The sequence below is a fragment of the Herpailurus yagouaroundi genome, unplaced genomic scaffold (genome assembly GCF_014898765.1).
Source record: "Herpailurus yagouaroundi ecotype Mexico unplaced genomic scaffold, PumYag 100, whole genome shotgun sequence".
Lineage (NCBI taxonomy): Eukaryota > Metazoa > Chordata > Mammalia > Carnivora > Felidae > Herpailurus > Herpailurus yagouaroundi.
The window spans coordinates 67,005,098-67,029,164 of NW_024412391.1; the positions used below are offsets into that span (position 1 = coordinate 67,005,098).

At 35.4% G+C, this 24,067-nt stretch overlaps 2 protein-coding genes across 8 annotated transcripts in view; one reads left to right on the forward strand and one right to left on the reverse strand.

Moving 5' to 3' along the window:
• The window catches only part of FAM237B (family with sequence similarity 237 member B), a 174,785-nt gene that overhangs the window by 72,409 nt on the left and 78,309 nt on the right, over positions 1-24,067 (forward strand). The window contains exon 1 of one of the 4 annotated variants that reach the window (XR_005789035.1): positions 19,870-21,106. The exons of 2 other annotated variants lie outside the window; for them this stretch is intronic. The gene's annotated coding sequence lies outside the window, so the exon portion shown is untranslated. Of the gene's footprint in view, positions 1-19,869; positions 21,107-24,067 lie in introns of those variants that run through there. One more of the 4 variants, XR_005789034.1, reaches the window with a different exon arrangement.
• The window catches only part of CFAP69 (cilia and flagella associated protein 69), a 61,439-nt gene that overhangs the window by 30,504 nt on the left and 6,868 nt on the right, over positions 1-24,067 (reverse strand). Inside the window, exons 2-11 of one of the 4 annotated variants that reach the window (XM_040471549.1) lie at positions 19,804-19,863; positions 17,919-17,984; positions 15,452-15,561; positions 12,725-12,801; positions 10,058-10,156; positions 6,528-6,677; positions 6,246-6,420; positions 3,832-3,955; positions 983-1,031; positions 771-892 (exon numbers count right to left, since the gene is read on the reverse strand). In XM_040471549.1, the coding sequence (XP_040327483.1) occupies positions 771-892; positions 983-1,031; positions 3,832-3,955; positions 6,246-6,420; positions 6,528-6,677; positions 10,058-10,156; positions 12,725-12,801; positions 15,452-15,561; positions 17,919-17,984; positions 19,804-19,863 (1,032 nt within the window). Of the gene's footprint in view, positions 1-770; positions 893-982; positions 1,032-3,831; positions 3,956-6,245; positions 6,424-6,527; positions 6,678-10,057; positions 10,157-12,724; positions 12,802-15,451; positions 15,562-17,918; positions 17,985-19,803; positions 19,864-24,067 lie in introns of those variants that run through there. The other 3 variants (XM_040471550.1, XM_040471548.1, XM_040471551.1) reach the window with 3 other exon arrangements.

Consider the following 24,067-nt stretch of genomic DNA (forward strand, 5'->3'; position numbering starts at 1 on the left):
GGCTTTTTTAGTGTGTGTGTATGTTTTTCAAAGTTGTAATACCGAAAAATCCTGAGCTCCTTTAACCCTCATAATAATTCCATGAGGTAGGTGTTATACCCATTTTGAAATTAAGATATCTGGGATTTTTAGAAACTAGACAGCCTATGTGGGATCACGTTGCTAGAAAATGGCAGCAATGCATTCTGCCTGACTAAAGCCTTAGTCATAATAAGATCAGAGACAGACTATTAGGCTGGATGGGCCTATATGGATTTTCTTTACTTTTTTTTCTTATTCAAGAGATCTAAATACATAAATAAATCAGTAAGGTTCTCCTGCTTTTATTTGGCTTATGTGGTTTAAATTTAGGTAAATTCACTATTTTTTTTTTAATTTTTTTTTCAACGTTTATTCATTTTTGGGACAGAGAGAGACAGAGCATGAACGGGCGAGGGGCAGAGAGAGAGGGAGACACAGAATCGGAAACAGGCTCCAGGCTCTGAGCCATCAGCCCAGAGCCCGACGCGGGGCTCGAACTCACGGACCGCGAGATCGTGACCTGGCTGAAGTCGGACGCTCAACCCACTGCGCCACCCAGGCGCCCCTAAATTCATTGTTTATTAAACAGGTAATCAAAAGAAATTTTGCAAAGATGAAATTCTGCCCAATAAAAGTTACTTTCTATAGTAAACCTATGTGTTGATGAAAGATTTGCAGTCATGAGTTTTAAAAAGTTACACTACAAAGTGAGGCAATTTTAGCTTTGTTTTGATTGTTTTTCTTTTTACCTGTATAGTAGGTAAATCTTTACATAAGATCACAATTATATTGAATAGCAGTTTCTTCAACTCAAAATCTTCATAGGAATTAGAAAGCTTAAGACCTTTTACCAAAGGATTTTGACTTTTAACTGTTAGGAGAAAAAAAAAGAAAATAACAGCTAAAATAATGTATAAAACTCATCAGGATAATTATAGGTTGAAAGCTTTATAGTTTTTACCTTCATTAAAAGTTGCAAATAGTATCAAATCCCTGGTAAAGCCACATTCCTAATAATAAATACACAGAAGGATGATTTAATTAGATGGAAGTTACAGATGTCTATATTTACTTAATATTTAACTATCTTTATCAGATTCCCTTTGTCATTTATTTGACTTCATAAATGACAACAGAAAGGGATGAAAGCAAGAAATGTGAAGCCAGATAAACTTGTAATTTATTTAATATAAACTTCCTTCTGTTGGTTCTAGGAAATATTTTTAGATTACTCTATATTTTATAGGATGCTATTTAAAATTTGGTAAGAACCCAAAATGTATTAAGACTATAAATTACTCGTGTAATTTATTATTTATACCCTTAAGTGACAAAATGAGGGAGAAAGATGTTATTTTCAACAGCTTTTCTTCTTAAACAACCCTGCTTGCCACCTTTACCCCAACCAATCTCATTATGTCAAAGGTTTGGTCAAGAGATAACATAACATTTCCTAGTTAACATTAAAAGCCCTGAAGAATAAACAGAATTGCAAACATTTCAGCATGAGGTAGCTCATCACTGACAGAGATATCCTAATTGGACTTTGTAATTAGGGAGAGTTTACAGGGACAAACCCTGGGCTTTAGAGCTTGCAGCATTTCATTTGTACTGCTTTAGGATCCATATAGTTTCTTTAAAAAAACCTTTTTTTTTAATGTTTATTTTTGACAGAGAAAGAGACAGAGTACGAGCCGGGGAGGAGCAGAGAGAGAGGGAGACACAGAATCTGGAGTGAAGTCCAGGCTCTGAGCTGTCAGCACAGAGCCTGATGTGGGGCTCGAATTCACAAGCTGTGAGATCATGACCTGAGTCGAAGTCGAAGTCGGATGCTTAACCGACTGAGCCACCCAGATGCCCCCCTATAGTTTGTTTAAATGTGAAGATGTTATATGACTCATAAAATGCACCTGGATGTTTGCAAAGATGCTAATGAGAACTTATTAACTAACCAGGGGCTTCCAGAGAAACATACAGGTCTACCCATACATTGCAGCCTTGAGTAGGAAGCTATGGAGGATTGTTGCCCCATTTGCACATTATAAATTCCATGACTGTTCTTTGTTGGGATCATTTGATAACCATTGATATGAGACTGAGGCCTTCGCTCCCAAATTTCCTTTAAGTACAACTTAGAAAGTGTGTGGCTGATATGTGAATGTCATTGCCAAAGATCTCTACTCTGGGGTGTCAATCATTCAGTAAGGCTCAGGTTCTGGGATGGCAGAGTAGCTCCTATAAAAAACCTTTCTTCAGGTAACAATCATAAACCCTGACCAAAATATAAAAACAATGGTTTTGTGACCAAAACCAAGCAGATGCTGGAAGGGACTCAGAACTTTGAAGAAAGAAATGGATTTCCCATTTTTTCAAAAATGCAAACTGCATGGGTTTCCCTTTTTTAAAAAAATGGCTTTTAGACTGAGGCCAGGCCCTAGTCTACACCTTGTATGGATGATACAACTCAGAGTAAAGCTGTAATCTTAGTGGTTTGAAGACTCAGAGGGCAGAGGTTATCTCAGGGCAACTGCTACTACTGGAATGTGAAAAGAGAAATCCCACATAAAGGAGAGAGCCACAGAAAGGGAACCTCAACTTCTGTGTATAAACTCCCAAATCTCTGGCTAATGCCTGAATCATGCCAGGGCAGGGAATTCTCAAGCATCCCAAGTGAGGCCAAAAGAAATGAACTCAGATTTGACCTGTCATCCACCATAGGGATGAGTAGCCAAACTAAATGCCTATTAATACAAAAAAAGTATATACTTGTCAGAGGAGTACACCAGAATCCATGGTATAGATGCTCATAATAAACCAAAAGACAGGAACTCTCAGCAGAGAAATATAAACTATAAAAAAGGAAACAAAAATTTTTACAAAATCCCAAAAATGTAACATCTGAAATAAAAATGTACTGGATGGAATTAATGACAGAATGAAGAGGATAGAAAAAAAAAAGTCAGTGAATTTACATATATAGACCAATACAAATTATTGAATTTGAAGAATAGAAAAATTATTGAAAAAAGTGAACAGAGCCTCATGACAAACATACATGTAATCTGAATTACAGAAGAAGAGGAGAGAGAGAGGGGCTGAAAAAATACTTGAATAATGGCCCAAAATTCTCCCAATTTAGTAAAATTAAATACTCAGGAAGCTCTATGAATGAACCTCAAGCAGGATAAACAAACACAAAGAAAACCACATTTTGGCACATCATAGTGAAACTTTTGAAGACCAAAGATAGAATGAAAATCTTGAAAAACAGCCAGAAAGAAATGTGATACACTGTCCATGGGGAAACAAGTTGAAATAATAAATATTTCTTATCAGAAACAATGGAAACCAGAAGATGCTAAAAGATAAAAATGTTCAACTTAAGAATTCTATATTCTGTGAACACAGACCTCAATAATTAAGCTGAATTAAGGATATTCTCAGATAAAAGAAACTAAGGGAATTTACTGCCAGCAGCCAGCAGATCTCCATCACAAGAAATGGCAAAGGAAATTCTTTAGGTGAAAGAGAAACGATGCCAGATATAAACTCATATTATCAGAAAGCAAAGTAACGTATCATAAATGGTAAATATGTAAGTAAATTATAAAATATTAAGAGAATCTCAAGTTTCCAAAAGGTTGCAAAGAAGAACTGGCAGAGTGCAAGGGTATCGGTGACCATAATGACATTACAATATACCTGGGCATCACAACAAAGTTCATAACTATTACAACATAGTTTAGGACTCCTTCCCCCCATACCAACTACTTCCACAATTAAAATTAATGCAATTTGATTCATACTTACAATCATTGGTGCTCCAGGATTTTGAGCTATAATTGTAGTGATTACTAATATATCGTTTCTAAGCTGACGATCATAATGACTAAAACCTCTCATAAACAGATTTTTAAATACTTCCTTCAAAGTCCTAGAAAGCAAAATTGTATCTTTAAAACATATTTTTGTAAATGCTACTTAAGTGTCTACCAACAAAAGCCCCATTTTTATTTTTATTTTTTAATGCTTATTTATTTTTGAGAGATAGAACACAATCAGGGGAAGGGCAGAGAGAGGAAGACAGCAGATCCAAAGTGGGCTATGCATTGTTAGCACAGAGCCTGATGCAGTGCTCAAACTTACAAACCCCAAGATCATGACCTGAGCTGAAGTCTGAGGCTTAACAGACTAAGCCACCCAGGCACCTCCCCCATTTTCATATTATACTATTCATTTCAAAGTATTTGTAATCTTTTCTACATTTCCAAATCTGCCTCTACATAGGATTCAAATCTCTATCACATAAGAATCCATCAATCCAAATCTATACAAGGTGGGTACAGTGCTCTAAAATAAAGATTAATTCATACCATTTTCCTTTGTAAACTACTTAAAGGCTTTTCTTTGTCGTTAATATTAAAAAGTCCTATACCTCCTTAGCAAGGCTAATCAAGCCTTTCATGTTATGGTCCCTGCTAATTAGCTTCATCTCTCCCTATTTTACTATTTTCTGCTCTCGATATATTGAATTTCTTTCAAATTTTGTTTTTGTTTTTTAATGTTGCTAGGTTCTATTTTCACTTCTGTTCCCCTGTCTAGGACGCAAAACTCTTCTCTGTTGCCAATTCACATTTATCATTCAGATGCCAAATTAAGGTTCATCAGGAAGTATTTATTAACTCTCTAAATCTACATCAGATTTCCTGTACAATGGGCATTTGTTGCTTTGCCTTCTAGCACTCATTTGTCCTTCTTCTTCTTTCTCTTCTTTCTTTCCTCTTTCTTCTGTTCTCCTTTCTTCTTCCTCCTCCTTCTTCTTCTTCTCATTATTATTATTACTATTGAAAGATTTTATTTTTTATTTTATTTTTTTTTTAATTTTTTTTTCAACATTTATTTATTTTTGGGACAGAGAGAGACAGAGCATGAACGGGGGAGGGGCAGAGAGAGAGGGAGACACAGAATCGGAAACAAGCTCCAGGCTCTGAGCCATCAGCCCAGAGCCCGACGCGGGGCTCAAACTCCCGGACTGCGAGATCGTGACCTGGCTGAAGTCGGGCGCTTAACCGACTGCGCCACCCAGGCGCCCCAAGATTTTATTTTTTAAAGTAATCTCTACACCCAATGTGGGGCTTGAACTCACAACCATGGGATCAAGAGTCTCATGATGTACTGAATGACCCAGCCAGGTGCCTCTCACTTGCCCTTCTTATGATAACACTACCCTTATTTTTATTTGGGCATTTACTCTTTCCCCATTTTTGGTCTTGCAAAGATGCCTTCAGCTTCCTTTTAGCCAGAACATTTCTTTGTCACTAGTAATTCATTCTGGAATGGCATATAGCCAATCCAGACTACGCAGGGCCTACAGGGACTCAATTCGAAATATTTTCTTTGGACTTTCAGAATAGCAAGTCTTTTCTGCTTCATTTGGGGTTGTGATGATATGAACGTACACTTCCTAGGTCTCACCATGTGGATCTTAGGAATAAAGATAACACACTGGAAGACTGCAAAGGGATGACGAGGGCCCAACTCCTTTTATTTGCTGAGCCTTGACTACAACTGCCCACGAAACAAGTTTTATCCTTGACTTTGTAGTTACATAAGCCCATAAATATCCTAAATGGTTTAAATCTGTTGGTCTGGGTGTGCTGATTCACTCTTTTCTAAAGAACATGTAGCACCTTGTGATAATGTCTTTCATAACATTTAGTTGCTATTGACTTGTCCATCTCCTAACATCTTACAAATTCCATGAAAGCAGAGACCATGTCTGCATTGCTTTCATTTGCATTTCTATGGCCTAGTAGTGAAGTTGGCACAGAGAAGACAATTACTTGATGAATAAATAAGTAACTTAAAGGCTCACTTATATTTCTTGTTAATGCTTATTGCAACATCTGGAAGACAGTAAGTACTCAAAAATAAGTTTAGTGAATGAACAAATGAAGTAGTTCTTTTAAATGTATAATTTTACTTTATACTTATTCAGAGACATAACTTAGTTTTAATTAATCTACTTTAAAAGCTTTCCAAATAGAAAAAAAATGGCTTGATGTGCAGATGCATTTATACCACAGCATAAAAGTGATGTCCTGAAACATAGCCATTACATGACTCAAAAGCCTAATTAAACACATATTCAAACAAGGATGTTAGTGATGTCACTGGCTATCATTTTAAGGTTAAAAAGCATTCCTATCTAACTACATACTTACAGCAAACATTCCAAGTTACTAAGCTGTTGTATGATTTCTTCCTTTGAAGATTTTTCCAATAAGTTCCAAAGTATTTCTGATGAACGAAACAGCAGCTGTCCAGAGGGATCTGGGTCATTGAGGTGGGCACAGATTCCACTGGCTGCTTGGGCTTTCATCATTAAAGTACAATTAACTTCTTAAAATAAATTTAAAAGTTATTTATGTTGTATAGTCTTGACATTGTTAAATAAAAACAAAAATAGTTGAGAATGAAGTATTTAAATTTAATAATATACAAACCAGAAGTTGAAAGATGTTGCAGAGCTTTAAGTACCCAAAGCTTCTCAACAAGTTGATTTTCAAGTAAGGCCAATGACTGGACCATTTTTTTTGCCAATCCTCCAACTTCAGCCATCTTAATCTTGTATGATGAACTTGCTTGCTGGTAACCTAAAAACAATTAGTTAAAAAATATGTACAGTTATTTCACATAGTAATCATCTATGTTCAGACAAAGGAATGAGTAATTTATTATTATAAACAACAGCAATAACAACTTAAAAAGTGTATGGCATTTTAAAATGGTATAGCACAAGGACAGGCAAACTTTTTCTGTAAAAGGCCAAGTAATAAGTATTTTAGATTTTGCAAGTTATAAGGTTTCGGTCTCAAATACTCAACTCTGCTACCATAGCACAAAAACAAGCATAAGTAATACAGAAAATAAATGGATGTAGCTGTGTTCCAATAAACCTTTATTGACAGTGGGCTGATTTTAGCTTTGGGGTCCATAGTTTGCTGGTCCCTGGTTTAAAATTTGAAATAGGACCGCAGATCCGAGGGGGCACATCTTGAATTCTAAAAAGGAGCAAAATATTTCTTATTTGTCCGTAGATATGCCTCCCCACAAAGAAAAGTGGTATGATTACAAATACTAAATGTTTTCACTATTTAAGTCAATGCATTACTTCAGTTGCTTTCAAGGAAAAATGATGATGTGACATGACAATGACATAAGTGAAAATATAATGCTGTTTTGATAAATGCTAGTGAATAAAATGGTATTTTAGGAAAGTGTGATTCTTGGCAATGCATAAGAATTTCCTTCTGCCTTAGTTCCTATGAGAAACATTACCTCCTCTTTTGACATAATGGCACAGGTGCCTGCCTGACTACATTCAATGAGAAACATTAAATAAACATTAGAGGGTACTTGCTCACTTGATGCAGCTATTTCCTCTCTTGGTGCTGTGAATTATCTAGCTCCCTGACTTCTTCACTTTTGAAACCAATGAAGTTCTTTGACTTTGCCATTGTTCTGAGAGGTCTGTCAGTTTGTGTTATCTTTCTGAATCTCATCTTTGGCAATGGACAAGGCCCTGTTCATTTCTGGGATGGGCTCTCTATGGTATACCCTAGTTACTTACTTTAGGAATTTAAAAAGTATGGAGAAGAAAAAAAAAAAGAGTATGGAGAGGAAAGCAAAAATTGCCTGTAATTTCACTTTCAAGAGATAGCAACATTAAGATTTTGGTATATTTCTTGCTAATATTTTTAATGTATGCATATAATTTTAACAATATACTTATATGTGGAATTTTATATTCGATTGCAGCCACTAAACATTTTTTAAGATTCTCCCCATTCTGTAAAATATTTTCCCAAATCATGATTTTTAATTCCATACTAATCTATCATATGGATGGACCAAAATGTACTTTTAAACTCCCTATATCTTTTTCTATTGAGTTCTATTTCTATGGAAGCATATAGTAATATTAAGGCTCATGGACTGGATTCCTGTCTCCAGGGCTGTCTCTTAAATTGTTCTACTGAGGACTTTTCTCTGTGGTTCCAGATGTCCAGCCATGCCTACCACTAAAAACCAACTGTGTGACAGTGAGAGCATTGCCTAGGGCTCCTAAATTTTGGAGCCTGATTAAATTAAGGTCAGCCTCACCACACTTTAACTACTCTGTTTTATCTTAGACATCATTTGTCACTCTTTCTTTCTATCTTAAAGGGTGCCTGTCTCTTGCCAAGGTTAACCCTATCCCTGTGCTCTTAATTCCATCCTCTTCATGCTTTCTTTGGGACTTTCACCCTCCCATTTTCGAGTTACTAGCTTCTTGTTGTGTCTACAAACCTCATTTTCCCCTCTCCTATAAACAAATAAAAAGCAGTAAAACCCAAATATCCCTCTTTGATCTTCCTACCAGCTCAGCTTTTCTCCATCTTCTTTTTTCTTCACCACCTGATCTCACAATTTAAGTAAGCATTCACTGCCTCTACTCCCTTAATCCCCCTGCCTCTCTTCTGACAATCCTGTACCTGCCCTGACCACCTCATGGCAATACATCTACCAAAGGCTAGCTACAACTTTTCAGTTACCATATTAATTTGGCCTTTTCATTCATCAATCACCGAAACCTTTACTACAGTATTTGATGCTAAAACCACTTCTTCCTTCATCAAATTTTTCATTCATTGGCGCCTAAGACATAACAGTCCTGAGGTTTTCTTTCTCCTCATTGAGCCTTTCACTGCTGATTTCTTTGGGTCATTTTTTTCCACATGTCAATATGGGCACTCACTGTCCATGCTGCCATTCTTGCTCCTTGGCTATTCATATGCTTTATCTCCAGGCAAACTGAACTATCCTGATGGCTTCAACTTTCATCTCTATTTGTATAAATTCCAAACCTATATTTCTGGTCTATTCTAAGTATCCATTGTCTACTATCTACTAAACACTTCTACCTGTCTATATCACCAATAATTCAAATGTGACATTTAATAATCTCCTTACTCTGTGCTTCAGAGGTCTTTCCATTTTCCTTAGTCATAAGTAATGTTTCTTTACTACCATAGCTTATTTCCTCATCTCTTAAGAAACATATCACTTAAATTATTTATGTCTTCTCTCCCTTCCTATACTGATTATAAATTATAGAAACTATGAAGGTAGGAACTATGTCCTAAATAATATCATCCACAATGCAAGTGCCCCCTGGCTTGATACCACCCATTTCAGGGTGACTCATTTTACCATTATATATTAAGATCCCTTAGCTATAATATAAAGAACTTTCTTCCCAAAGATGAGTGAGAATGTTATTAGCATTTAGAATTTAACATCTAATTGGGTGGAAAAGATATTGTGAATAATTATAGAAGAGTTAGAGAAACAATAAATAATATCATTAACAGTATTAAATAACATTAATAATAATAATTACAATTAAACTAATTTAGGCATTACTTTTAAAACTGTATCCTAAATATTTAGTATTAGAATAAAAATATCATGCAAATAATTATATATATGTGTATATATATACATATATGTGTATCTATCTATATACATATACACATATATACACCCATATATATCCTTCTTATAAAGGTCATGGATTTAATGATTTCTTTGGAGTCTTCCAGAACAACAGACAGTATCTTAAGAGTAATTGGGTGAGGTTTTCCAAGAACCACTGACTCATCAAGACCCCTGGCTCTAGGGCGTAAGTGACTTATGGAGATGTGCACAGGACCACAATTCTCAATAAAAACTACAGGCCCCAAGCAAAGACAAGACTCATTCTTCTTTCCTTTCTGAGTCTCCCAGATGCTCTATCCATATTTACACTCTATGTCTTCAATAAACTCTGCTCTTACTACCTCTCAGCTTGTGTTTGAGCCCTGTGGGAATACCTCTGGGTCCTTGGATCCCACTAGCTTGCATCAATCCCACCATGTCTTTGTAGGTTCAAAGAGACAGAATAATGTTTTGTAGACGTAAGTTGTTACTAAAAGACCATTAAAAGCTTCACCTGTAATATGCTTCTTTGGTGGTTCTGCATGATAGAAGTCAACAATACACTTACAAATTTGTATCCTCAATTCAGAATTTGGTATTTTCATTAATTCACCTGCCAGAAAGATAAATGAATGCTATTTAATAACACTGTCATAAGTTTATTTGCAAATTTAAATGTGTGAGTAATATGATTAAAAATATCCTCACTGGAAATTCAAGCTGGATCATGTATTTTATACATGCACACACATACACAACATCCGTACATGAAATACCTTGGATCTATCCTTGTAACATTTGGCCCCTCAATCAACTCAACCTCTTCTTCCCAAGGAGAAAGGAATGGTGATTAATAGCATAAATGCTGGAACCAGATGGTTTTAAGATTAAATACTGGCTCTGCCATTTACTACCTATGTAAACTTGTATGTTTTCTCATCTATAAAATTTGTATAACAACAGTTTCCACTTTATTTTTTTTTTTTTTTTTAACGTTTATTTATTTTGCGGACAGAGAGAGACAGAGCATGAACGGGGGAGGGGCAGAGAGAGACGGAGACACAGAATCGGAAACAGGCTCCAGGCTCTGAGCCATCAGCCCAAAGCCCAACGCGGGGCCCGAACTCACGGACCGCGAGATCGTGACCTGGCTGAAGTCGGACGCTTAACCGACTGCGCCACCCAGGCGCCCCAACAGTTTCCACTTTAAAGATTGCTGTGGGGATTAAATGAGTTAATATGAGAAAAAGCTGAGAATAGAGTCTGGCATATAATAAGTTACTATTATCATTTTGGCAAGATATGGGTTATACACACACACACATATGCACATGTGTGCGTGTGTGTGTCCCAACTGGAGACTGGAGTTGGGAGAATCAACTTCAGGGCTGAACCAGATCTTGGTGGAATCTGTGAGGGAAACAGATAATGAGGTGTTCCTGGAAGATCTGTGATTTGCATTAGGATTTGCACAATGTTCACCTCTGGGAGTGGTCAGTGAGTAGGGACACAAATGGACCAAAGGAGAAAGCACATAGGAAAGCTTCACACTTGCTTTAGGAGTATCTATCTGCAAAAAATACCACTAAAATAAAAAAAAAAGAAGAAGAAGAAGAAAAGAAGACAATTTCCAGATGATTCCCTTAATTTTTTGAACACTTCCTTTTATGTTGAAAAATCATTACATTTTGGAAAAACTTAGTCAACAGAAACAACTAAACTTTTCCAACAAAACTAAACAAGTTTACGGGAAATTCTAAGGTTTCTCATCTGCTCCCCACCCTTTTAGTTCTTGTAAGTTTAGATCATTTCTCATGGTTTCCTGTTTTATCTCAGGACAGAGTACCAACATTTTCCCTCATACGTTTCCAAAATCCTGCTCTTGAATCAGAAATAATTATCACTTAGAAGAAAAAAGTAATATGACTTACTACTAGGTAGAAGCTGGAAGTTATTAGTAAAAATGAACAACATTTGTTCAACCCCTTATACTCTACACAATTATTTTAGCTTAAAACTCATCTTTTCAGCAATTAAAAAATAAGGGACAGGACAGTAGTATTTGCAGTCAATAATCAGTGAAGGGAGCTCATTTTAGGCAAAGAGTTCATACTTCCTTCACTTTTCTATAGGCAGGCAAGCAGTTATTCAGCAAAGACCAGACTGACACAGTAATAAAGAGCCATGTATTTATCATACAAATGCCTGCCAACACTCTTATGGAGGCAACATTTAAAAACAATAAGGGCAATAGAGGCATTTTTTAATGTTATCATCCAAACATGCATCTTTTTTTTTTTTTTAATGTTTATTTATTTATTTTGAGAAAGAGAGAGAAAGGGAGAGGGGCAAAGAGATAGGGAAAGAGAGTATCCCAAGCAGGCTCTGTGCTTGGGCCCAGTCCCACAAACCATGAGATCATGACCTGATCTGAAATCACGAGTCAGATGCTTAACTGACTGAGTCACCCAGGTGCCCCCAAACCTACATCTTTTATGTATTAATGTTATCATGTCCTCCTCTGGGTTGGCTTCCCATTGTAAATTTCCACTGAAGGTAGAGATTCACAGAGTTCAAGTTTCCTATTAGTTTCCAGCCTGCCTGCTCCTTAAGGTGATCTTATCTAACTTCCCACATTTATTCTAATTTCCTCGACACCCTTACTCCATTCTAGCCCATAATAATTTCTCCCAGAATCTACCATAGAAGACTAATGAAACTTATTTAGATATAAAAGGATGTCTCACCATTTTATGATTTTATATAAAATTTTAGATTATTTAATGAGCAATTTGGATCCCAATGATTCTAGCAATCAATTAGACTAGCAATTATGAGAGTTTAACATTGAAAACATTTTTGTGATTACTGAGAGGAACACATATCTGATTTACAAAAAAAGTTAAATATTTCAACAAACTAAATAACATCAAGACAAATAAACATCTGCCAGTCCTTAAGTTAAGGAACACAGAATCTTGTTGGTATTATAAAATGCCTAAGTGGATAATGATAACAAAAATTATCATCAAGCACGCTATGATTAATTCCCAACCAAAACCAAGAACCAAAGAACCTACATTTGAGGAACTCTAAGACTTAGTATATAAGACACTTTTTTTCTTGACAGTAGGGCCTGCCATATGTTACACCCCTCTACCTTAAGGAAATCTTAACTTACCCAGAAGAGCAATTGAATTAGCAGTATCTTCAGCATATGTTATTTCATCCGATACTTTCTTTTTCAAAAATGGCAAGCTTCAGTAAGAATGAAGAACAAATGAATTATGTTTAATAAAGTCTGTAATTGAGCCATTTGTAAAGTATGAGAAATCTTCCTTTCTAAAGAAAACAATGAAAATAATATCCTATTCTGTAGCCCTGGGAGAATTGGCAACCATCAAAAAAATTTTTGTTTCTAACTAAGTGACCAAAAGGAAAATAGGCTTATAAATTAAAATAAAGAGAGATGGACATAAAAGGCAAAGGTTAAGAAAGCCATCTTGCAACACTGTATAAATAAAAAACTTAAGAATCCTCTTTTCTCTCTGAAGGCAAAGTAATAATGGATTACACGTATACCTCTATCAAAATTAGGAAGACACTGAATAATCAGATACAAATCACAGACCTCGGCTTACCTAGAACTTGAAAACTGCTCTGCTCAGGGGCTTTTAAAGTTCTGAAAATCTGATAGATGAATGGTCTATTTGTTCTCAAAGGTTAGTGACCTTTTCCTTATTAACTGGATTTCCCTTATTAACTGGATTAACTGGATCCTTGTTACCATCCACAAAATAACAAATACACTTTTTAAGACTCTAAAGAATCCAAGTTAACAAATATTAATTATATTAGACTTCTATTTCACAGCTACTATAAGCAAAGCTATTTGAAAATAATTTATTTAAAAATCATAAAAAGCAGGGCATTCATACCTAAGTCATTAGTCTAAATGTGAAAGGAGAGATAAAAGTTATTTCTTAAATACAAAATATTAACTATTTTGGCATTTCATGAGTTCAAAATTTGAATCTCCTGTACTATATAAAGTATAATATATCCTCTCTATAGGACTTTTAATTCATGCTTTTCAAGAAAAATTTAAAGATATTTCAAGGGAAAGCTTTGAAAAGCACAATTTTATAAATGCCACAGAGATTCATTTTTTAGTGTTTGTTAGGACTTTTCATTTGAAACCAGTAACTTATTACTTGTTATCCAGCTCGTTGTTGAATCTCTAAAGTGAAGAACTCTAAAATTACCTTTTGTCCTCAAACTTTTCTACCAAAGAAAACAACCTAAAAGATAAAGCTAGAAAAGTTCCCCCCAAAAGGTTATGAAAATAATATGCATTACATCTCTGATGTAGTGAGAAAAACATAGGCACCAAAAACAGAAAGGCTAGGTTTTATTTTTTATTTTCAATGTTTTTATCTCCCAAAAATGTCTTGAGGAAAGAATCAATCATGTGAGGGTGAGGTATGGAGAAATGCAGGATGAAAGCAGAAATTATGAAAGAAAACTATTAAATAATTTGAATAATTATGAAATATGAGGGAAAGTGAAGAGTGCAATTCAAGTCTGTCATATTATGTAAGGAAATATTCAGTTGCAGCTTTCACACAGAACCAGTTCTTGGTCAAGCTCCATAAGAGAATTGCTGTTGAAAGTAATGCTTATAAACCTGGTATTCTAGGACTTGCAGAGCCTCAGAATTTGAAATGATAACAATATAATCCACATCAATATCATAATTTGCAATTAGTACATTAAAATAAAAGAGAGAGAGGGAGGGAGCCAAACCATAAGAGACTCTTAACAACTGAGAATAAACTGAGGGTTGATGGGGGGTGGGAGGGAAGGGAAAGTGGGTGATGGGCATTGAGGAGGGCACCTGTTGAGATGAGCACTGGGTGTTGTATGGAAACCAATTTGACAATAAATTTCATATTAAAAAAAAAAGTTCTTTAAAAGCACCAGAGTAATAATTTACTTCTTTTTTTTTTTTTCATGGTCTGTATTAAAGTAAGGTATGGTAAAGGTATTCAATAAATGATTTTTGATTATTTTATTCAGATATCAAAGAAATTAAATGTATATAGTTATAAAATTTTATAATATTATTGCTACTAAACCTAAAAGTGAGAGTTAAAACTACCATATATATATGCTCCTACTAGTGTTATTTGTGTATTAAAAGAAACATGCTATTTAAAAAGTTGAATTGTTAGAAAGATTTAGAAGGTTAAATTATCAGAAAGGTTTATTCCTACTTTGAGAAATCTCCTCTACTATATTATATTGAAACCTAAAAATGGATGTCTTGATTAGCTACTATGTGGCAGCAAGGAAGCAGAAGATATTCCTAGTTGCCCCAAATGGGTGAAGAAACAATAGTATGGAGGATAGAATATATTAATTTTATAATGCTGACCTCTAATTTACATTTAAAATATATATACCAAAAATAACTGGTGACATTTTATTCTTCATTGGAATTTGAAAAATCAATAAAACATGACTCAGAAGTTAATATATCTTTGAGAGCCAAATTTTCTAAACAGAGAAAAAAAATACTAGGCAAACTATTTAGTATTGTTCATAAATTTTCTCAAAAATTCTCTAAAAAAATCATAATTTCTTGCTTTCATCTCACATTTATCATTCACTTGAGAGCAACTTATTGTGAGAAAAAATTTTAATATAGTTTAATCTCTTGTGGCTAGAATCTCCCATTACAATAAAATTGACCACCTCTGAAATATCAACTGGAATCAAGTGATCCAGTGAAGTTTTTGAGTTCTTTATCACATACTATACCATGATGCATATCTTTGTAATATAAAATAAAATATAATAATATGCTACATGCTAATGTAAAATAAAGTTAAAGAAAAAAACTTACCCACATAATTTTAGGATATTAAATGCAGATTCTATAAAGTGGGGCTGGTTTTCAATTTTTTCTGCACACAGATTCAGAATTTTAAATATTTGTGCTAAATCCCTTAGGGGCTTTAATATTTTTAGTTAAGAAATAAAATTAAGATTAATATTTTTATTAACATACTCTATAGCACTTCTCTCAAGAAAGTCTATAGAATTCCATCTATTTTGTTAAATGTGGTTGACACTTTTATTTTTTATTTTTTGACACTTTTAATTATACTAATTTTGAAGTCTAAAGAGGAAAACTTGGAACCATATATTTTTTAGGAATATTATTTAATTTTTGTCTCAGTAATCACTTATTCAAAATATCATTTTCCCTTACCACACCTTTAGAATTTGATTACCAACTACTACACCATGGATTCAGCTGATCAATAACTTACTATTGGCAATAAGAAATAACACATAGAAAAAAATAATAGCTCAATTTTATACTTTGTTTTCCCCCCGCACACACAAAACATACACTGCTCCAGAATAAGTAACCCAAACCTACCTTATTTATTTTATTAACATTATTCAGATGCATGTTCTTACTTTTATGTTGTAAATTGGCTGAGATTTTATTTCATTTAAAACTCATGAAATGAGGGGCACCTGGGTGGCTCAGTCAGTTAAGCATCCAGCTTCAGCTCAGGTCATGATCCCATGGTTAGTGAGTTTGATCCCTGCATGGAGCTCTGTGCTGACAGTGGGGAGCCTGGAGCCTGCTTCAAGTTCTGTGTCTCCCTCTCTGTCTGCTCCTTGCCCACTCATTCTGTCTCTCTCTCAAAAATGAATAAACATTAAGAAAAAACTAATGAAATAAAAATTTTGCTTTTATATTAGTCTAAAAGCAAAATTTATCTTCTCTAAATCTTGAGGTAACAGCACCTTTTATCTATTTAAAAACCCCAATTGGTGGGTGCCTGGGTGGCTCAGTCAGTTAAGCATCCAACTTTGGTTCGGGTCATGACCTCATGGTTGGTGGGTTTGAGCCCCACATCAGGCTCTCTGCTGTCACCACAAAGCTTGCTTTGGATCCTCTGTCCTCTTTCTTTACCCCTACCTGGCTCTGCTCCCACTCTCTCCCTTTCAAAAATAGATGAACATTAAAAACAAACAAACAAACAAAACCCTACCTGGTGCATAACAGCCAGTTCTGGAACTCTCTGTTACCAATCTGGTAAGATGACTACAGAGAGTGAGAGTTTCCTGTGACAATTGCACTGCCTTTTATAATAGCTAATATATGCAAAGGTTAAAACAGTAACAACAACAACAACAACCCAACAATAAACTGGTTCTTAAACACAGTTTTGAGCTGCACTGGTTTCCACATATTCTGATCAGGGTGGTATATACAGTGGAAATAATATATTTATATAATGTTTTGCAGGTTATCAAGCACCTGCATGTACATTATCTAGCCTTCCTAACACAATGATGAGGTGCTGTTATCCCTATTTTCTTAAGAGGTGGAGAAGTTAGTACATTTATCAACAGTACAAATAATCAGGTAAATTGGTAAAAATAAGACTTTGACTTGACCCTCCTAACTACATCCATTGGGGCACCTGTCAAGTGACTCTTTTGGCACAGGTCATAATCTCACAGTTGTGAGATCAAGCCCTGCATTGGGCTCAGTGTGGAGCACAGAGCCTACTTGGGATTTTCTCTCTCTCCCTCTCTCATTGCCTCTCTCCCCTGCTTGTGCTCCTTCTCTCTCAAAATAAATAAATATACTTTTTAAAAATTGCCATTATCTGTGCAGAGTTAATCGCATTATAGTGTTTCTTCCATTTTATATTCCCTGGTAAACAAAAAATATAATTCCGTGAAAAATACAAAATGTTAGATATTTTCTGTGGTAGACAGAATAATGGATTGCCCAAAGTTGTCCATACCTTAATTCCTAGAACTTGGAATGCAAATGTTACCTTACATGGCAAAGGGACTTTTCAGATGTGATTACATTAAAAGCCTTGAGATGGGACTGTTATCCGAGATTATCCAGGTAGGCCCAAAGTAATCACAGGGGTTCTACATGGGAAAGAGAGAGGCAGGAGAGGATCACAAAAGATGTGACCACAGAAGCAGAGATGAGAGTGGTGCTACTCTGAGGAAGGGACCATGAGCCAAGGAATGCTGGCCACCTTAAAAGCTGGGAAAAGCAAAGACAGGGATTCACATCTACAGCCTTCAGAAGGAACCAGCCCTGCCAGCACCTGACGTCAGCCCAGTGAGGCTGATTTTGGACTTGTGACCTCAAGAACTGTAAGAAAAAGCTTTAGGATGTTTGGTGACACTAATTTTGGGGTAATTTGTTATAGCAGCAAGAGGAAATGAATACATTTTCTAATAAAAATTCTCCCATTTCAGGATAAATGAAACAAACCCATAAAGACCTAGATAAAGATATAGATATATGTAAAGGATACAAGTCCATTCTGATAACACTGCACCAGTTTCTTGACAGATTTAAGTTGTTCTTCTTCTAAATCATCCTAAAACAAGTTATCTATTTTAGTTCTTTTGTACTGTTAAATATGTTGAGATATTAAAAATTTTCCTGAATATAAAAAGAAAGTAAATTGAAACTGTTAATTGTTAAATTACTATATTATAATGCAAGCATTATAAAATATTTCCTCAAACAGTGAAGGTAAAAATAAATATATCATTTAAATTTGATTAGGAAGGGGCACCTGGGTGGCTCAGTCGGTTAAGTGTCTGACTTCGGCTCAGGTCATGATCTCACAGTTCGTGGATCCGAGCCCTGTGTTGGGCTGGGCTCCGGGCTGACAGCTCAGAGCCTGGAGCCTGCTTCAGATTCCATATTTCCCTCTCTCTCTGTCCCTCCCCTGTTCACACTTTCTCTCAAAAATGAATAAACGTTAAAAATATTTTTTTTAATTTGATTAGGAAATTGAGAATCAAAACTAGATTAATATAAAAGCAGCATTTGTTTCCATTAATAATATTAACAATACTTGAATTCACTGAGCATTTTTCTATGCCATGCACCATTATGCTCTATTGATACATGTCATTTAATTAATTTTTAAAATAACCCTATTAGGAAGGTACCATTACTATCTCTATTTTCCAGAATAGGAAACTCAAGTGGAAACGCTAATTTGTCCAAAATCACCTAGCTAGTAACTGAAGGTGTTAGGAGTCAAAGTTGGCTATCTGACTGTAGAAATTGTATTTTTAACCTCTAAACCAAGCCCAGTGTAATGGCACAAACATCTTCAGCAAATTAAAACAAAACTCAAAAAACAAAACAAAACAAAGAAACAAAAACAAAGCTCAATACAGTGATATGTTTGTTTTCATAACTGAATCACACTGTCCTTTTAAAGTTATTAAATTGTTCATAAGAAGCTGTGGCATTTTCTATACATTTTTTTTTTTTTGGTCTACCTTTATTTAAAAACTAGTTGGAACTCTATGTAGTTGGGTTTTCTTTTTTTTAATGAAGGCACATTCAAAATTAAAAATAACTTTCACAACAAACACAGCCAGCAAGAGATAAATTATTCTTATAAGGGCCATTATTATTATTGTGCTTTTTCTCTATGTGAAAATGTGAGACTAAAAAATGCTAACACAGTAACTAAATTTTTGGCCTACTAATCACTAGACACTTTTTTTTGATTGACTCTACCATGATCAACCCATTTTCCACATATTAAAAGCATGAAATCTTCATCCTGTAGTCATGTTATAGTGTGTGCTGGCTTTTAGGCATGCAATCGATTCCTGGGTAATGTCAGGAGAGTGTGGTGTGTGAGCATGCATGAAATGCATTTATTATCCTTCCTCCCAATGCCTACACTCTCCACTGTGAGTCTCAGATCTGAAATAATTTTATTTCCATTCCATTCTGTATAAGATCCCTCTCAAAGTAGATTAACTTATGAATATGTCTGAGTGTGTATATATCCAGATTTCATGTCAGGAAATTTTAAGTAGTACATCATGAATCACCTTTTCTACTCTTGTTCCCCACATCCTTTTTGGTAACAAGCAATTAATAGAGGCTGGAGGAGTCTTCCTGTACTCTTGATACCTTCTGTTTATATCTACCATAGATTTGTCCATCCCACAAAACCAAATGAAATCTCCTCCAGCCTCCATACCAGGTAAAACACATTCATACTAAATTTAAACAGTCCTTGAATATGAGAAATGTTCCTATTTGAAATGTTTTCAACAAAAAGGAATAAACAAGACTTATTTTGGGGGAATACATGTTACCTTTCAGGGAAATCATAGTTTATAAGTGATACAGTAGAGAAATTTTCTCTCAAAGCTTACTTTATCAGTTTCTTCAAGGAGTCTGATGACGCGATTTAGGTCCATGGTCTTGAAAGCACCCTAAAAAACATACAACTCTTACAATTCTGTGTCATGAGAATCAAGAAATCACATCAAACACACTATTTTTCTATGATATTATCCCTCAGCAACTTAAAAGTATCTTATGCAAAAAGATAGTGAGGAGAAAGGGATAATGGAGGGATGGGCAAAATGGGTGAAGGGGAGTTAGAGATAGAGACCTCCAGCTATGGAATAAGTTACAGGGATGAAAAGTACATACAGCATAAGAAATAGAGTGAATGGTATTCTAACAGTATTGCATGGTGACAGACAACAGCTACACTTGTGATGAGCATAGCAATAACTATACACTTGTGGAATGACTATGTTGTACACCTGAAACTAATGCAACATTACATGTCAACTATACCTCAATTTCTATAAAAGATATGGAGGGGAGAACAAAAAGCAGATGAGACCTTATAGGAGTAAATAAATTTTGGAGTTGAAAAAAATATTAAAAATGCCTCTTGAATTCTAGTATTATCTTATAATCTTATGGTCTTTAAATTTCAAAACACCTGTAATAATCGCACTTCCATGCTTTGGAAAATGAAATGATCCGGTACATATATATTCCACATCCCACACATGCACAATACATTGAGTTTGTCTATGCAGATATACATAAGACTCGCTTCTAAACTATAGGTAGGAGATCATCTTCCTGAACTAGGTATCCCCTTTCTCAGTTGGTACCAGCATTCTTACAGTCATCAACATTAGAAAACAGAATTTCCAAGTTCTATAGATTTTACATTTTAAATATTTCTTGAGCACAACTGATTTATTCACAGAGTTGTGAAGGTATCCTGCTGTTCTCAGTGCCTCTACTCTCCCACCCTTCATCATGGTCCTCTACTCTATGTGGTCCTCTACTCTATGGTGAATAATAAAACTCAATTCTGAACATAATCCATCTAAATCATTCAGTTACTCTCCATTAGTGCCCCTCACCCCTCCTCTATTTTCCTTCCCTTGGTTAAACCCCACGGGTGCTTCAAAACTCAGCTCAGGTATTGCCTCCCCAAGGGAAGGAAAAGGATAGAACAAATGTCCTTCCTTTGTGCTCCCATAGCACCCTAAGTTCTTTATCCACTACAATTCCCATCATGGTTCTAGAATGGTTTGCATGTTTATCCCCCACCACACCCTCCCCAAAGCTCACTCAAGGCAAAGACTTTTGTTTTCTGGCACCCCAGCTCCAGAAACTGGGCCTGGCATATGAAGTTATTTGTAGGTAAGCGGAGAAGGAAACAGGAAGTGCTATCATCCCAAATTTAAGTACTTATACAAAAATCTCCACATTTTAAATTCAGTTTTGGAGATTAATGCTTTGTTGCATGACGTTTTCTTCCCTTTTTTTTTTAACCTTTTTTAAGTTTATTAATTTACTTTGAGAGAGAGAGCACACACATCAGCAGAGACCACTTCAGATCCTCTGTTCCCCTCTCTCTGCCCCTTCCCTGCTCATGTGGGCTTTCTCTCTCTCAAAAATAAATAAACATTAAAATTTTTTTTAAATAAAAAAAATAACTTCAAAAAATTATATAAAAGATGATGATATAAAAAATTCAAAAGGGAAGAAAATCCTACTTATTCCTATCATCTAAATACATCTACTTTTATATATAATTTTGTTTTTATATATTTATTTTTATATGCTACTTTCTGTTTTTGTTTACATGTATAAATATATAATTTAGCTTAGTGTTAACACCATTGTATTTTGATTTCTAAATCTATAATACATATCTTTCCCTATGTCTACATAGATATTATTCTATTCCCTCTTAAGTCTAGAATTTCCTTTCCTTTCACAATTACAAACTCATATATTCTAATCTCAGGCAATGTCTTTCAAAAACAATTTTCAGGGGTGCCTGTGTGGCTCAGTTGGTCAGGTGTCCTGCTCTTGGTTTCGGCTTAGTTTGTAAACTCATGGCTCGAGTTCGAGCCCCACATCCGGCTCCATAATATCAGTGCAGAGACCTGCTTAAGATTGTCTCTCTGTCTTTTTCAAATAAATAAACTTAAAAAAAGCAAACAAACAAAAAAACAGTTTTCAGTAAAGTGTTCTAATTTTAAGTTTGTAGGGTAAGTATCTGAGTGAGTTTATTAACTCCAAATGCTTTTTACCAAAAAAATTAATAATCAAAAAAGATTTCCTAAATACTGATCTTTATCTGGTATTATGGTTATCCTTAAAAACTGTTATATTTTACTGTTACATTGTTTAAATTATTAAATTTACTGTTACCAAAAAAGTTGATGAATAATAGAATTTTGTCTTTTAAGATTTGAGTTCAGTGCCATCTGCCACTACCTCCGTTGTCTTCTTTCTTCCTCTTGGAAAAAAGAGGTTTTTGTTTTCAGATTTTCTGCAATATTGTTTTTGAAGGTTGGAAAGCATATTGAAATGAAAAGTCAATGCAACATTTTCTTTTTAATGCCTGCATGTATTATCAGAATTGTTTTTCCCAAGTGAGCAGGTATAACTTTTATTAAGAAACAGAGAGTAGTAAAGGTTAAAGCATAGATTCCTTTCAGATTTATGTTGATTACTTCATGCTACTCTGTGTGTTACTTGCTAAGCATATATTGTATTTTTAAGATTTCTCCTGCCCTCCCTCCTTTAGCCTGTTCCTCCTTCCATCAATATTTAGAAGCAGCTTCTATGTTTCAGAAACTGTGCTAAGTGTGGGGAACAACACTGCTCTGACCTCAAGTAGCTATCAGTCTGGCATGGAATACAAGTAATACAGATAAAAAGCTACAAAATGCTCCCTGCATGCTGAAAGGCGTGCTCTGGAAGCACACAGACTGGAAGCACAGAAGGCATGACACAGTTGCTGTAAAAAATAATTGGCAGGGAGAGGTGAGAAGGAGTAGGATCTGTGAGATGAACTGAAGGTTTGAGAGGTGGAGACAGGGAATAGCATATGTGAAGGCCTGGAGGCAAAAGAAGAAGCATTTTGAGGATGGGGAGGAAGATATAGTGCAAAGGATAGTGGCTACAGATGATGCTAATTAGGTAAGTAGAGGTCAAATCATGAATAATAACAATAATGATCATAACAATGATGGTGATGTCTATTTCCAGGTACAGTTGTACTTTCCACGTATTTGCTAATTGAATTGTATGAGGTAGATACTATTATTAACCCCACTTTACAGAATGCCTTGTACGTATCCTATGCTAAAGATCTTCAAAAATATTGAATGGTTTGAGAGACTGGATATATAAACAGACAATGGCCAGACTACATATGGCAACAGACGTCTAGCCTGTAATCTCTGCAGCAACCAAACCCAGGAGCCATTTGCTCAGGAAAGTCAGAATTTGGCAATGATTGCCAGATTCCCTATTTTTTGCCCCTCATATTGCTATGTAGGACCACCAGAGAAACCCAAATATGCTTCCCAAATCAATCACATAGAATGCCCTGTTTGTAGCTAGCCCACCTCCAGCTTCCCCATGGCAACAACCTCCAAACAGAGCATACCAGAAGCTTTCCCTTTTTTCACTACAAAGCTTCCCTGCCTGCCTTAGCGTCTCTGCCAAATGTTAAGTAATGCTGGCTGACTTCCTATATAGCAAGCTCTGTATATTAAATAGTGCCTGCTTATTCTCATCAGGGTGGTCTTTATTTCCACAGGCTTTAACCAGAGGAGTGTAACAATAAAAAGGCAATTTTGTTTGCTGAGTAGAGACTGAACTGGAAAGGTCTAGGCTGAACTGGAAAGGAGGTAGGACACATCTGTAACTTGAGGCCTTGACTAAGGTACTGGCAACCCAGGCCGACAACAGGGAATGGAAGGAAAAACATCAAGGAGGTAGAGTCTGTGGGACTTAAAGAGTGATTTGATTTGGTGGGAGAGAGAGGAAAAGGTGATGATGCTCCTGGGCTTGGGCAATTATAGAAGTAGTGTCACCCTTTGCGGAGACAGGGAAGGCTGGAGGAAGAGGCCTGTGTTGAGGCTAGAGATAAGTTAAATTGGGGGGTAGAGATTTCCAAATCCGAGACTTAAAGTAATAATTGGAAGAGTTTGGGTAAATGAGATCACACAGCAGAATGAAGCAAAAGAGGACATACAGATGTAAACATGAAAATAATTGCTGTTAACATGTTTATAGAGAATTGTAAAAACATTTAACAAAACATTTTAAGATCAAGTCTAATAAACTGTTTTGAAGAAA